The sequence below is a fragment of the Pleurodeles waltl genome, chromosome 10 (assembly GCF_031143425.1).
Source record: "Pleurodeles waltl isolate 20211129_DDA chromosome 10, aPleWal1.hap1.20221129, whole genome shotgun sequence".
Classification (NCBI taxonomy): Eukaryota; Metazoa; Chordata; class Amphibia; order Caudata; family Salamandridae; genus Pleurodeles; species Pleurodeles waltl.
The window spans coordinates 241,453,065-241,469,168 of record NC_090449.1 but is presented as its reverse complement, the minus strand read 5'-3'; the positions used below and the strand labels follow the sequence as shown (position 1 = coordinate 241,469,168).

At 41.7% G+C, this 16,104-nt stretch overlaps 1 protein-coding gene across 1 annotated transcript in view; it reads right to left on the bottom strand.

Moving 5' to 3' along the window:
* UQCRC2 (ubiquinol-cytochrome c reductase core protein 2) overlaps positions 1-16,104 on the bottom strand; it is a 138,237-nt gene that overhangs the window by 29,450 nt on the left and 92,683 nt on the right. Inside the window, exons 9-12 of the mRNA XM_069210291.1 lie at positions 11,856-11,951; positions 10,846-11,045; positions 10,301-10,381; positions 3,517-3,593 (exon numbers count right to left, since the gene is read on the bottom strand). Coding sequence (XP_069066392.1) covers positions 3,517-3,593; positions 10,301-10,381; positions 10,846-11,045; positions 11,856-11,951 — 454 coding nt within the window. The remainder of the gene's footprint in view (positions 1-3,516; positions 3,594-10,300; positions 10,382-10,845; positions 11,046-11,855; positions 11,952-16,104) is intronic.

The following is a 16,104-nucleotide window of genomic DNA, read 5'->3' as shown; positions in this document are numbered from 1 at the left end:
TGAATGCAAAGTGAAGTCCCCCACCCAAGGATATGGAGTCATTAGAGAGGCTGGAAGAACTAGGGACCCCAAGAGTGGAGTACGTTAAGTGACCCCCAGCAACCAGGAGAGCAGAGGTAAGTATCTGGTCTTACCAAGGACTAACAGGAGGACTTAGAAAAAGGATTGTGCAAGAACAGGACCAGTCTAGAAGAAACCAAAAGGTGGATTCTGGAAGAAGAGGATCTCCCAAAGAGGAGGACATAGTCCAGTCCACAATGGAGTGTCCGGTGGGGGCAGAAGCTACTACCTACCCTTCTATGGATGAAGATCTGGGTCGACGGGGGAAGGAGACCAGAGGAGTCCTTGGAGCGATGCAGGTAGTGTCCCATATCAGTGGTCAGGTAGCAGATGGTCAGTGGTGCAGGAGAACCACCAACAAGCCTTGGCAAATGCAAGAGGAGCAAAATAAAAGTTGCAAAGCTGAAGAGGAACAGCAAGGTCAAGGGGACTCAACCCTTGGAGGGGACTCCGGCCTGACCCTCCGCAGTCGGGAAATCCAAGAGAAGCAGTCCCGGCCCCCACAGGCAACCCACTGGGAGCAGGCACAGTAAGTTGCAGTGAGGCCCAGTCAGCACACCTGGAGAGGACTCCAAAGTCATGGAGCAGAAGAGGAGACTGCTTGGCAGGAGGAGGTGCTGGGGGCGAGGGGCTACTAGGAGCCTGAAGATCCCTTGGAGCAGGAGACAACAAGCTCTGGTAGCTGCAAGAGTCACGGTGCACAGGGGTACTGTCCTGCAAGCAGAGGCAAAGGCTCACAGTCTCCCAAATTGGACGGCTGGCAGAGAGGACAAAGGGGACAACTCCAGACCACCACCTGTGATGCAGGATCCATGCGGATCCAGAGAACCACGGAGCCGGACGTCATTGCTGGAGATGCCAGCAGATGCAGGGGAGTGACCAATTCTCTTCAAGGGAGATTCCTTCTTGCTGCTGGCTGAAGTCTTGCCGACCCCAGAGGTTCACAGCCGGGAAATGCTGCAGTTGCAGGAAGGAGCAGGAGAAACAGTGCTGCATGGTGGTCTCGGGAGTTGCAGTCTTGTCAGTTCCTGAAGAGTCCAGTTGCAGTTCCAGTGGCCAGACGTAGAAGTAAACTATGCAGAGGAGTCCTGCATGTCGAATCTGGGGACCAACCCGCAAGGGAGTCCCTAAATAGCCCTAAAAGGGGGGTTTGGTCAACTTACAAGGTGACCACCTATCAGGAGGGGTCTCTGACTTCACCTGCCTGACCTGGCCACTCATATGCTCCCATGGGGCCTCTGCACATTTTAGTTTCAAGATGGCAGAATCAAGTGGCCACCTGGAGGAGCTCTGGGCACCACCCCGGAGGTGGTGGTGGACAGGGGAGTTGTCACTCCCCTTTCCTTTATCCAGTTTAACACCAGAGCAGGGACTCTGGGTCCCTGTACTGGTGCAAACCAGTTTATGCAAAGAGGTCACCAAATGTGCCCTTCAAAGCAAACCGGTGGCTTGGGGAGGCTACCCCTCCGAAGCCTTGTAACACCTTTTTCCAAGGGAGAGGGTGTTGCCTCCCTCTCCCAAAGGAAATCCTTTGTTCTGACTTCCCCTGCCTGAGCTGGTCAAGCAGCGGGAGTGCAGAAACCTGTCTGAGGGGTGGCAGCAGATCGGGCTGCCCGGAAACCCCCAAAAGACTGGTGGGAGCAATATTGGGGGGTCCTCTAAAGTGCCCCCGAGTGCATGGAATCATACAACCAATACTGGCAACAGTATTGGGGTATGATTCCGACATGTTTGATACCAAACATACCCAGGTTCGGAGTTACCATGATGTACATGGACAAAGGTGTGCAGCACATGGGTAAAATGGCTTCCGTGCACTTACAAAGACCAGTGAAATGGAGCTGGAGTTCGTAGGGGCATCTCTGCTCATGCACTAAGGGCTAGGAGGGCTTACCATAGGGGTGACTTGTAGTGACCTGTGGTGAAAGGGTGCATGCACCTTTACATGCAGGCTGCAATGGCAGGCCTGCACACACATTTTGCACGGGCTCCCATTGGGGTTGGGGAACTGGTGTCCCAATGCCCTCGGTACCTAGATACCATCAATATACTAGGGACTTAAGGGGACACCAGAATGCCAATTGTGAAGTGCACAAAGGTCCTAGGCAACCACATTTAGAGGGAGATCGCACAATCACTGGGGTTCTGGTTAGCAAGATCCCAGTAAAAACAGTCTAAGCACACGGATAGCAGGCAAAATGTGGGGGTAACCATGCCAAAAAGAGGGTACTTTCCTGCAGTACCATAATAATTTGAAATATTAGTTTAAAAAGCCAAATAGAATTCTATAAATAGAATTAGTGTTTTTTTTAATTCAATCATGCAGACATCCACTTTAAAAGTAACATTAATGAAAAATTTGTAAATACACATGCAAATTCACTTGCTGGAGGGGCCTTCAGGCATCACCCTAACCCGGTACTGCCGGTCCCATTTTCCAACATTTGGTGCATGTTTTGCAAGGTTAGACTCAAATATTTCCCTTAAGAAAATAGTGGGAATCTTGTCCTAGTCGTTTCAATGATTTGAGTATTCCCACCTGTGCTACCAGTGAAATATAAAGAAATGTTAACACCTTTGATCTTATCCCATTCTAGGCAAATCAAAGCAAAACTCCTTTCCCACACATTACCTATCCCAATATTTTTTCATACTTCTGCCAAATTAGAGATTGTGTTTTATATTTAAAAGTAATATAAAAACACATACGTACATTTCGTATATTGAATTGTTCAATTATCTTACTGGACAAGATTATTTTAAATTATTCTAAAATTGTAATTCTTTTAAAATTTCTACCTGCGCTATCAATGAAATGTAAAGAAATGGTAACACTTTTTGGTCTCATGCTTCTCCCATTCTAGCAAAATAAAAGCAAAAAGCAAAACGACTTTCCGACATTACCTATCCCAATATTTTTCATACTTCTGCTCAATTAGAAATTGTGTTTTACATTTAAAAGTAATATAAAAACACATACGTACATTTCGTATATTGAATTGTTCAATTATCTTACTGGACAAGATTATTTTAAATTATTCTAAAATTTTGATTCTTTTAAAAATTCTACCTGCGCTATCAATGAAATGTAAAGAAATGGTAACACTTTTTGGTCTCATGCTTCTCCCATTCTAGCAAAATAAAAGCAAAAAACAAAACTACTTTCCGACATTACCTATCCCAATATTTTTCATACTTCTGCTCAATTAGAAATTGTGTTTTACATTTAAAAGTAATATAAAACATACATACATTTTGTATGTGTAATTGTTTTATTACCTTTCGGGGCAAGATTACATTCTATTAAGTAAAAGTTATTTATTTTGAAATAAAGTAGTGTTCAACAAAATAAATCCACAAATCAATGAATTTCCCCAGTACTATCTGTCACATCAAACGGACCGTATTTAAATTACTTGCTGACCAATTACATTTGTAACCATATACTCAACTTACTTTGCTCTTGTAACTTCAGCTTCAGTTAGTTTACCCTGGGCAACTGACTCCACTTGGCTCAATGCAGCCTTGATTACCTAAAATAGTTTGGAACACACTGTTTAGCAACATATTACATGGGTACAACAGTAGCGGGCCATAAACATGCACATTATTTTTAACTAGGTGGGTCAGTTCTTCCACCACTGGCAAACCATACTTAAAGGGAGATCAAGTTGTCTGGCCACCAGATACTACTCAAAGAAGTGTGCGATAATTCCCATAAGGCTGGCATGGCTTTCAACTTGAACACTGAGGAGGCATCTCATCTGATGTGGCTGAATGTTACTCACATGAATAACATTAAATGTGATACTTACAAGCCTTGCACAAACAGGACCATATGAACAGATGATATTCAACGTAATTATAGGGAGATCACATCATTCACAACGGTCATGTACTAGAAATGGCATATGTTAAGACACATATTTACTAATTTAAATCAAAAGGTTCAGGCTATTCGTTATGTTTATCAGTGGGCTCAAAACTCAACAACAGTGACCAAGGAAAACACAAAAGTACATGAAACACTTGCAATAAATGCAGGCAGTCTAAACAGTTTAGGATCCAACTTTTGGAGGCTTGCGCTTCATGAAGGAAATTGGAGGGATTTGTTGTGACTCCAGGTTGAAAGGTAACCAACCATGATGGGCCTCAGTCAATATAGATGCCTATCCAGGCTACTAACTGAGGAAACAGTCTGCTTAATCCACGACAGCCTGACTGAGCTTATTACTAAAACAGTGAACTGTCATGGAGAGAAGACTTTTATTGTTACATTTACTACACCAGTGGTTCCCAACCTGTGGTCCGTGGACCTCTGGGGGTCCGCCAAGCCTCCTCAGGGGGCCCGCGACTGCTTAGAAAATTAATATTAACAGATTAAATTCCCAGCTTTCAGTAATGAATCATTAGGGGGTCCCTGTAATCCAATATGATTCAGTAGGGGCCCCTGGGTTCCAGTATTGAAAAAGTGGGGGTGCACAGATGTCAAAAGTTTGGAAATCACTGAACTACACCATTTATTAACAATTAATTGTAACTGAAGGACTCCTTTTTTGAAACTACAATCAGATTTTTTATCCTGAGCCATGGTTTTGCTAGGGGTCTCCAAACACACCACTTCCTCAGTATCAATGTTTTTTCCACAATGGACCACACAAGAGAGATATCAGGAGCCTTTAAATAAGTTAGGCTGAGTGCAACTGCCTGAGTCAGATCAATAGACTTCTATGTCCGAGATAATCTACAAGACATTTTTTCTGTAGCAATGTATATTCTCAGGGAATTGCTAAATATTTCAATGTGTGCTCAGTCTATAGTATTGTGAACGAGGTATATGCCTATCCTCTAGTCTCTCATAGGCAGCCAACCTACCTAAAAACCTCCTTGCCATGAAGAATCTATTGGATACACCTTTAAAGGGACATGGCATCATGGAACATAAAGCTGTGTGTCCCTCCATGATCAGTATCAATTAATTGTTCGACAAGGACAACCAAACCTTTGCCTCATGGAGTCCGTGTAATCCTACATGAAAATATTGATTTCCAGAAGATGATAATTTAAAACGGTGGTGTTAGTAGAGACCAAAGATTAAACTCTGTGCTCCCATCTGCATAGATTTGATATTTAGGTCCTGCTAAAGTGTACTGCTTGCATACTTGATGTAATAATTCAGTATAACAATGTAGCCCTGTTTTAGGAGGACATGGAAAAAACAAAAAGGCTGCTCTCCGCTTCGAAAAGACTTCCTGTGCTACAAGTAGTTGAGGGAGCAAGACTTGCAAAATAAAATATTAAGTCTTGAATTTGAATGCAAAATTAATTTATGCTTAGCCATACCCTAAAAGGAAAACTACATCTGCGAGAAACAGGGCAAGGCAAACTACTCTTTTGTACCCCAATGAATCCATTACACACAACTTTAGTTTAATTAAAAAACAGCCATGGGGATAAAAGCTGGTAATTCTACAAACTTCTTTGGAAGCTGAAACACACATTGTCACATCAACACAGCAATGCTCAGATCAAACTGGTATCTCAGGAGCCAGGTATGCTCGACACAGGTAATATAATCAAGTTGAACAGAAAGACTGGCAAAAGCATTCACCTCAAGAACATGATATCAGAGAAGTAGGTTTTCATGGTTCACTCAGAAAGGGATCATTCTCATTAAAACAATGTCAACTTGTCTAGTACTCCCATACTCTAGAGGAAGCCATTTACTACGTCCTGATTTCAGAGGAGTTTTGTGATGCAGTAGAAGGGGGGCTCGGCTGGCCAATCACAGCTTCAAGCTTCCACCGGAGGCCAACCTTCCCAGAGGGAATTGGGAAAATGTGTGTCCGCTTTCAATTCCCTCAACAAAGCCCAATCTTCAATAAAGCACATTTTTTATCCCCGGGGTTTTCACAAGAAAGGGGTGCTCGGCTGGCCAATCACAGCTTCAAGCTTCCACCAGAGGCCAATCTTCCCAGAGGGGACAATCGCAGGATAGCTCCAGATTTGAAAACATCTACCCAACTCAAAGTAATATGTGGCACGAGGGCTCCAGAGGAGCAGCAAGAGGAGGCAACTCCTTCAGTTACCACAGTGAGTTTTCCTCTACTTTCTCACACTCGCCTGGAGTCATCGTCCAGCTCACCTAGTGCACAACTGGAGATATTTACCTTCTGATGCCTGGGTGTTACACAGTGCAGGGTTTTCACAGAATTCCATTGATCCCCAGTTCAGTCTTTTTCCCTCCCCTCATCCTTTGAGTTTCTAGGCAGTAGATGCTACCCTTATTCAGCAGCAGATCAGGAATCATCGCTCCAATGGAGTCACACTTCCATCATCCCTTCATCCCTCTTGTTTCCTCAGCAACCTCTTTCTGATGGAGAAACAGCATGGGGCAATGCCCTGTGATATATCTCAGGGAACTTTACGAGTGGTTGGTCTTTCAGCATTTCAGAATGGAGGGGATTGACGCAAGATCAAATGGTGCATCCGGACCTAAAAGAGGCCTACCTGACAAGCCTAATTTTCACTGCACCCTTGGTTCCTTCCATTTCAATGGCGGTGCCAAACCTACGAGTTCACTCTTCCTTTCAGTCTTTCCTCTGCCCCTTGGTGCTTCACCAAGGTCTTCAAAACTGTGGTGGAGACTGGAGGAGGGGAATACGCATGATCGGGTATCTGGATGACAACCTCATCCTGGATCAATGTCCCCAAATTTTGACATTCCATCTCCAGACGACTATCTTGCTTCTTTAATTCCTGGGATTCATTATCAGCCAGCTAAAGTCGGCTTCAAAACCTTCCCAATCTCTGACCTTTCTGGGGTTTGTCATCAATTCCCAGGAGTGCACGTTGAGTGTGTGGTAGTATACCCACATGGAACGGCCGAGCGATTTCAGCTCCCAACCGGACCTGGTAATAGAATGTGATGCCAGTGGCACTGGATGCAGCTCTTGCAGTGGGCAATTCATTACAGGCAGAGATTGGTCCACTGCAGAACAAACACTGCACATCAACTGCCTCAGGTTTATGGCCAGGTCCTTCACGGTGGAACGCTGGACCAAAAATAGAGCTCAATGCTGTATCCTCCTGAAGATGATCAATGTGGCAGCAGTTTGCTACATCAACCATCCAGGGGGGCGCCTCTCTGATCTGGCCAAGAGTTTCTGGGAATATGGAATCTATTGTGGCTTGGCCAACCAAGTGGCAGATTGGCTGTCTTGATATCTCAAGGACATGAGTCTGTGGCATCTACATTCTTCGATTTTCTTTCCCCTGTCGGCTCTATGGGGCCCCTTCACAGTGCATCTTTTTGCCTCGCGCCCCAACCACCAATATCCCTGGTACTTCAGCTGGAGGCTGGACCCCCAATGCAATGGCAACTGACGCTTTCCTTCAGGACTGGTCGAAAGAACAAAGGTACACCTTTTCCCCCCTTTGCCATGATCATGAGGTTTACAATGCATGTTTGCAGACAACAGGCTGACCTGGTGGTGATCACCCCAACATGGGTGCCTCAAGTGTAGTTTCCAGTTCTCATGGAACTTACCTGGGATTCTCCAATCCATCTACCATAGTGTCGCAATCTCGTCAGGAATTCTCACTATCTGGCAGCGGACGGATCTCTTCACCTCATGGCAGAGGATTACTGGTCTAGATGGCAAGCCCAGAGTCTTTGGAGAAACACTGAAGACCTCTTTTACATAGACTGGACAAATAGCACAGTCAAACTTTACTGCTCTGCTTGGCCTAGATGGTGGGGTTGGTGTTTGCAACTGGGTTTCAATCCCCGTGGGGACGGAGGTTGTGAATACCTTAAATTCCCTTGCCTCTTTAGCTGAAGCTGGTATGGTTTACAGATCGGTTAATACCTTTGGATCAGCAATTTCAAGAGGCCGTCTGGTGGGAGATCTCCTTGTCAGGAACCTCACAAGGGGCATTCACCTTTCCCTTCCTCCAGAACCACAGTACTCTTTCCTGTCTGACCTAAATAAGGTTCTACATTTGTTCTTGCCCTGAACAAGCATTATGCTCCTCTCCAGGAAGCAACTATAAATGAAATTGGCCACCCTGCTGTGTCTAATCTCTTGCAGATGGGTCTCAGATATCAGAGCACTAGATCTCTCTGGAAGAGTCTTTACTCCTGATAGGGTCACCGTTCATGTGTCCCAAAGCACAAAGTGTCATTCCCTCCTCATTTCTTACCCAGCTTTTGACAGGACGCCAAAATTGTGTACCGTGCGCTGTATCAAGACCTAAGAAGTCTTGATGGAAGAAGTACACCCCCAAAGGAAGCATCAATTACTCACTGCACTTTGGAAACCCTACAGGGCAGTATACTCCCCCACTATTGCATATTGGGTCCACTGGGCCACTCCGGTATCAATATTTCTATTTTTGGTGCGCACTTTGCAAGAGGAGCTATGGCTTCTAAAGCTTTTGCCTTGGGGGCTCGGCTTGTACAATATGCTGAATGCAGTAGACTGGCCTTCAGACTCCACCTTTAAACAGTTTTATTTTTAGCCAGACTCCTTCATTGCGGCCTTGGTGGTTGACAAGCTTTAAACTCCTAGTGTTCGCCTTCTGTTCGGACATAGAATGAAAAATGTCCTACCTATTGTAATTCCCACCTCAGCGCAACAGCAGTTTCATACTTGCCCTGGAATGGTGGATACTATTTTTTCAGTTAAAATAATCTTGATGTTTTATAAGGTTTTGCATTTTCTGATGTTGTCATTTTTGCTCACATGTTGAAGCTTGGCTTATTGATATGTCATAGCACTCATTTCAAGAGCATGTTATGTGCATCAGGATAGTTTACTTGGTGCCTCGTTGATATATGTTTTTTTTTTTTTTTAAATCACAGGATCTGAGTCTTATAAACAAGAGTGATTAATTCGACTGTAGGTTCCTGTCACGGAAGAAAGGGAGGGAGAAAGAGCGAGTACGGGCAGTTAAGCTGGATGTGGTGTTCACATTGACTGTGATAAAATGTTCACGTTCCTAGAGTTCAGGAAAAATTGACTTTCTTTTGTGGTCTTTTGAAGATGGCTGCTGGCTCAATAAAGAGAAGAAAGATCAGCATAATCATCACCTCTGTGTCCTTAACAGAAATGAAACTTTGTTACAAAAGCTAGGACATTTTTCATTACGGGCTAGTTCAATAATGTTCAAAAGGTCTCCCAGGCAGGAAGGTCTCAGACAACAACAATCAACCAGGATTTATAAAGAGCGTCTTTATGCACCCTAGCACAATTGGTGTGACACAGAAGCAGGATAAATAAGCTCTTCCGGTTTTAAAACCATGACCACAGAAATTACTGCAGAACACAATGCATCCAAAGCTGTACATAATACGTATCATGCAAGGCTACATTAGTTCTAGAAGATGTGGAAATGCTGCTGTAAGCAATAAGAAAGAATCTAAGCTGGATAACCCCATGTGAATAGTCACATGCCTGGAGTACTGCTACGAATGGGCCTGTATCAGTACTGAGACCCAGCAGTACTCATTTTACAGGAGATTGCCCACTGTGGCAGCCCTAGGCTTTGTCTCTCTGTGGTATGTAAGAGCTCCTGTTTGGCTTCTGTTTCAAAGGTTACTTCTTAAACAAGACAACCTCAAAAATGTTATTCTGTGAATGTGCCTTCCACAATGATCTTTCAGCCTCTTACTGCCTAATTCTAAAAAAGTATCAGTCTAAGGAATATTGGTAAAGTGGCATTTGTTACCCATAATACTGGTTCTTTATCCATTTTTCCTCCCCACACCCGAGAATATGTAATCCTGTTCTTACTGCAAAATGGAAAACAAGCTTATGCTGAGGTGAGCGATTCTAGAACCTGTTCCTAGTCATTCGAATCTCAAATAAAACAAATTGCTCCACCAGGGAGCCTGATTAGCTACAGAATAGACTCGAGTTTTGGGACCTACTAGAAGCTGGCAGATCATCTAAAGAGGAATAGACTAAAGCAGATTCAAAGCTGGAGAATTACATGTGATTCTGTGCAATAAAATAATGTTTCTGCACTGTAAACACTAAAGAATAACCAATGAAATTGTTAAATCGGACGGAAGCATTATGGAAGAGTTTTGATATCATTAATTATGATTACAACGCTTTTTAAACACAAGTCGAAAAGAAAACAAATATGCAAATTCCCCATGTAAAAGAACCAATTAAGATTTACAACAAGGAATCTCGATATAATAAAGTAAAGGTGAACACAAGTAACTTACATCAGCAGCAGCGGTAGCCTGAGATATGGTGTAAACTCCAAAAAGTCCAGTATCTGAGTAATTTACATTAAATCCCGAAGCCTAAAAATATAAAACAAATACTTTATTGTATAGATTTGAAAGCATACAACTAGCATTGATTTATATTTCTTTTTAGAAAACATGTAAGCGGTTAGTTTGAGTACTGGTGTTTGTCGAGGTCTACAAGCAAAGAGCAGAGTCCTCAGTTTTGTTATTATAATCATATTACATGGAAAACATGTATGAAACCAGTGGCTCTTTTAGAGGGCTTAAGAGAAAGATGTACGATTAAACAAAAAAGAATTCAATGATCAAATGTAATAGAGAAGTCAAAAGGGGCCAAGCATGGAAAAGAAAAAAAAAAAAAAATGTTTTGGTATCGAAACTGTAAAGCTTAAAATCCCTCAACTACATTTGTAAAATAAATTGTGTGTCTGTAGTTTAATTGTACTCTTTTAGATTAAAGGTTCCTTAAAGCAGTGAATCTAATACAAAGAGTAATTAAACAAGAGAAAGAAACTCACATCAAATGGCAGATTGGTTGCCTTGGATATGCTCTGTGACAATCTGCTCGTAACAGCACTACCCCTCTTGATAAAAGGCCCTGCACCCAAAACGTGTTGAAGAATACTAGAAGCATTTGCTTCCGCACTTCCAGTGGGTGCTCCTTCTGCTACGACAGCAGCATGGACAAGACTATTGCCATTTTCCTCTCTGATCTCAGCTGAAAGATAAAGTATCAGATGTCAATAATGATTCATTTTACCATCCTTGACCAAACGTAACAAGTTTATATCTTATAAAAGAAGTAAAAATACCTTTGCTAATAAAACTTCACACGAGGCAGCTTACTAGCTCTCTTGGTGAACATGGTTTAATGACTGAATAAAACTTTGGGAGAGCTTCTGCTGTGTGAACTAGTTTCTACTTCCTCAAGCAGAGACAGCTTGTACTTAAAAACACAACCTCTTAATAGCCACAAACTAACTAAACAGTAGGTCATCCAAAAAGCAGCATTGATTTCCTTAATGAAACTCTGCAAACTGAATCGGGAGGTGAACCAAACGGAGACAAGTCAGAACTCCGACCAGGGCAGATGTATTTTTAAAGTGACCCACCCGCCTTGTTTGACTGTTTTAGTCTGCTGACTGTGAAGATGCCCTGATTTTAACATGTTAAGCCCATCCGAACTAGCAATTCTCATTGTGGGGTTGTCTCTTCCCGATATCATGGCTTCACTAAGACATCAAAATGCCAAAAATAGGAATTTGAAATGGAAGAAACTCAGCTGTCACAATGACCTTGTTCTTCCTGAAACCTAATTTGTCCAACTGGTTTAACCATATTGCAGAGCAGTTTCCCGGATAACATCAACAGTAAGTAAAACAATAATGTATTATTGTGACCTCTTGCACGTCAAACTTCTTAATGCAACCCAAATGACTGCAGAAATCAAAAAACAACTTTCAAGACATACAAGAAGTGTCACTTTACAATACAAAAAATGAACTGTTTAAACTAAAAATATACTTACCACCACGATATTGAGCCTTAACACTGCTTGCACCACCTCCACTTCTGATGTTCAGAAATTGTTCACCAACTTGTTTCAGTACAGCGTGGCTTATTCCTGAAATAGGTCATACAAATATGGGTATAACTTATTATGCTTTAACGTAGACTAAAATAAACTAAAATATTCAATTATTTTAGCAGAGCTTCCATAGCGTAGTTTTCAACTGTAACCCTGCAGTCTGGTCCCGGTTTTAGCGTGACATGCACTTGCACAATTAGCTCAAATTCCCATTACAGTCAACGGCAGGCTTTAGAAAGATTAACTTTTATGCACTGCTTTTCAAAATGGACAATTAAACTTTGATGTATTCGACCCAAGTCGGTGAAACAGATGTCATAGGACTTAAGCAATGGGATCCAGAATAGATGAGCCAGCTTTAGGGCATAGCACCCTTTTTGCTCATAAACAGCATTTGAAGAGGAGGTGACTATCTGCAACAGGTTTGCTTCCAGCAGGCATTTGCTATCATTCCTTATTAACAAATTCAGACCATAACTCAGGTGGAAGTCATTTAAATTCTATTGCCAATGGCAGAACTGAAAACTCAAACATGGCTCAATGTGGTGTCTGTCTAAAAGATTAGTAGCGAAAGAAATGTGGACACATCTCAAATTGTGGCCTATATTTACAGAGCACAGCTTTGATTTTGTAATAATTTATGCAAGCGTAACATCTGGGAATCAGCCAATATAAAATGTCTTTTGGGCTCAATCAAAATATGTGATACAATTGGTCAAATATTCATACGTCATAAATACAATCATCGTAATTTCAACAATGGCCAGTGCTTTATACTCAAGTATCATAAAATGAGTTCAATGGATGGTCAAAAATAGTCAAAACAATGCAAGTAAAACTAGTTTTCAGGTGCACGGTCTCTGCCCTGTATATTCTTTCCCTTTTTCTATCTGGGGTTCAGCCTTTTCTACAGGCTCCGTGATGTTTGGAGTTTTTAACCAGCATGCTAGTTTAGTGAGCCCTCCCAAGTTTTCCTTTAAGAATCAGATTGTATTCTCCAAGATACGTCAAGATTAAGAGAACCAAACCAGATTATTTTGGTCAGGTTGCTACTTTTTTGCTGTCCTGATGAAGACCCCATGTGACTCAGTTTAAGGGGATGAAACATCGCCGTAACGGGTTCTACCCATATTATTGATCTTTTCAAACCCAAATGACTATCAATGGGTTTCTAAGAAGTCTTTTCATCCTATGGACGGGGACTTTGTACATACTGTAAATATCACCAAAGAAATTTGCATTTGTTATAGTGTGGCTCACTCATTTGCACTTACACTGTGCCGTCACGTGGAGCACCTGCATAGTTATGACTATTTTGAATATCCACTGGACTTGTGTTCTGATACCTGAATATATAATATCGACCACTATTGAGATTGTGTTGATTGCATTTATCATGTATAAATATTTAGTCAACTGAATCATGTATCAGAACAGTAAAGCAAGTAGAGATGTCAGCATTATATATTTGCCAAAAACAATTTCACAAGCAGAGGAGTCATGCGCCAATGTGTAATATGTATATAAACAAAACTCTGACTGGAGTCGAGAAACAAGACTGATTTAACTTGCCATAGAGAGCTTTAAAAAAGATTCAAATGCTCAGTCTAATTAATATTGTAATAACTGAATTAAATAAAAGAGTGTTTATAAAACCATAGAACGCTACATGGTGTCCAGGGTCATACCATTGCTATTTTGACTTGTGTCAAAACTTTAGACACCTGCTTCTCCACTTTCAGTCCAAGAACTCTGAAAACTTAAATTTTCTTCCATAAAGAGGTGACAGTAACAAAAAAAAATAATGGTATTTCACAAACTGCTTGGGGTAGAGGAGGAAAGGTTGATTGAAGGCGGAGGACATTTCGCAGATAAGTAAACAGAGGGGATTCCCATTTACATTTCCACACACTAAGTAGTCTCTTTTTTGCACGTATGCCATGGGACTATCTGCCCTGATGCAAAGCAGGTGGCTGTATCTGCAAGCCTGATTTTCATGTTATCCAAAAAGGGAATATATTTGGAGGCATCATAGTCTGTCTCATTAGTCCACAGTAAGTCTTTGTTTGGTGAAGCTGGGCAGCTTCTACTGCTGCCTCGGATTCCTAATGCAGCACTAATGCAGAACATATGTCCTAAACCTTTCGTTATCTCTGGACCTGCACTTAATCCCTACTGGAAGCTGGGGATTATCCGCCTAAGCGATTTCTATAATTTGAACCTATATGGAATACAGAAAAAACACACATTTTATGAAATATTTTCTTTAATTCAAACAAAAAAAATAGGAAAGCAACAAAACTAATTCTATTTAGAAGGTTGGAGATTTGCAAAGCTTTGATTTTTCTTTAAAAAAAAAAATAAGCGATATTTTGGAATCTCTCATTACTTAATCTATTTGGCTCCAAATGCATTTCTGTCGCTACATACTAGTGCTTCAGTTGAGGGTATCAAATCGTTCATACTACTGTTTGCCGCACTTGTCCCACAACCACAAGTCAAGCTAAGGATACCAACTTAATTTTCAGACTCAAATTTTAATTTTTCTTCACATCGGTTCATAGACTACAAATTTAGAACCACTGATGCTGAATAACCAGAATTGTGATGTGTTTGAACACACAGTGCTGGGCAGGGCCAGGGGATGTGTAGAAGCTGACTGGATCAAAGGCACCCTAGAAGTGGAGTCTGTAAAGAAGAGAGGAGAGGATCATGAGAAGGGAAGGGCTCATGGATCTGAAGCTGATGACCACAGATCTAATTATATGTAGACGATTAGGTGGAAAATAAATGATGAGGTGGGGAGGGGACGGCTAAATAATCTGGGATAGTCCAATGATATTCAGAAACTTGGGGCACAATACAATGGCTGGAAGAGGAAATGCGATTTCCGGTGCGTGATTTAGACAAGGAAAGCATGTCAGTGAACACAGGGAGAGATGAGACTTTGCTTCAGTCTAGCACTGCATAGAGAATAAAGAGCCAGGAGGGAACAGCAGCAAAAAGAAAAAGGTTGTTTATGCTGGTTAGGAAAATGTAATGGAGGAAATGACGATACAGACGAACTGCAGATGGCAGACACCAGGGGAGGAGATACAGAGGTGGGGGTAGGCAAAGGAATTGATTGCACTGAGTGCTGCAGACCTGACAATCTGTTTAGGAAGAGCATTCACCAAGTATTGAGTAAACAAAGACGACTGAGGTGGTGTTTTGTCTAGGATTGTGCTGAAGGAATGTCCACAACGTGTTCTTGGAAGACGTGCCCTAAAAGCCATTCCTGAGCTCACCAAATAAGGTGAAAAAGACAGGTGAAAGAGCTTGAGGGACCAGGAGGATGTTCATGCCTCTAACAAAGATGGTTGCTTGCCATTAAGAGCGTAGGTGTGCCTGCAAATACAGGAGACACTCTTACTATGCTGTGGACTCCTCAGCAGTGCCTTCAGGTTTCCGAGGAGGTTATGTGAAAAGTAAATGAGCATGAAACTGAAAGATGCCTATAGTAGCAAAATCATCCTTCATGGAGTATAAATGCATGCACTGTTTATCAGGTGAAAAGATACACCCAAACAGCCATAGCATGATGTGAGAGAGCTGACCAAAGTGTAATTGACAAAGTCTCAGGTCAATGGCAGAAAAAGGTAGACCAAAAGTCTACTCAAAATAAAAAGACAACTGGTCTGTTTGACAGCTGAGATGTGTAAAACTAGACCTAATAAAAAGGGCAGAGGAAAACAGTTCTTTACATCTTTCTGAACATGATATCAAAAATCCCTTCTAAGATGGGCCAAATGTTAGGTTTATGGGATGTACTGAAAGACTGTCGAATCATTAACTACTTTAAAAATTGATGTAGTGCCATATTTTGTGTTCAACCACAAAGTGAAAATAAAATATCCCGCAAAGTTATTTGCCGATTTTAAAACCAGACCTAGATTTTAAATAATAAAAAGGTTAGCTATCTACAATTTACCCTCAGACGCAGAAGACTATGATTTAGAAATGCTCATCCTAACTACCATTTCTGGATATTGTGGTATTGTATCTTTCTGATCTCCGGTATTACAGGCTATGCTATAAATACTTGGAGAATTAAAAATATACTATTTTGTGATGATTAAAGGAGAGAGGCTTAAATGTACATAAGTCACTGATCAATAAGAAAACTGTCACTGTATCAATTTAGTATGTA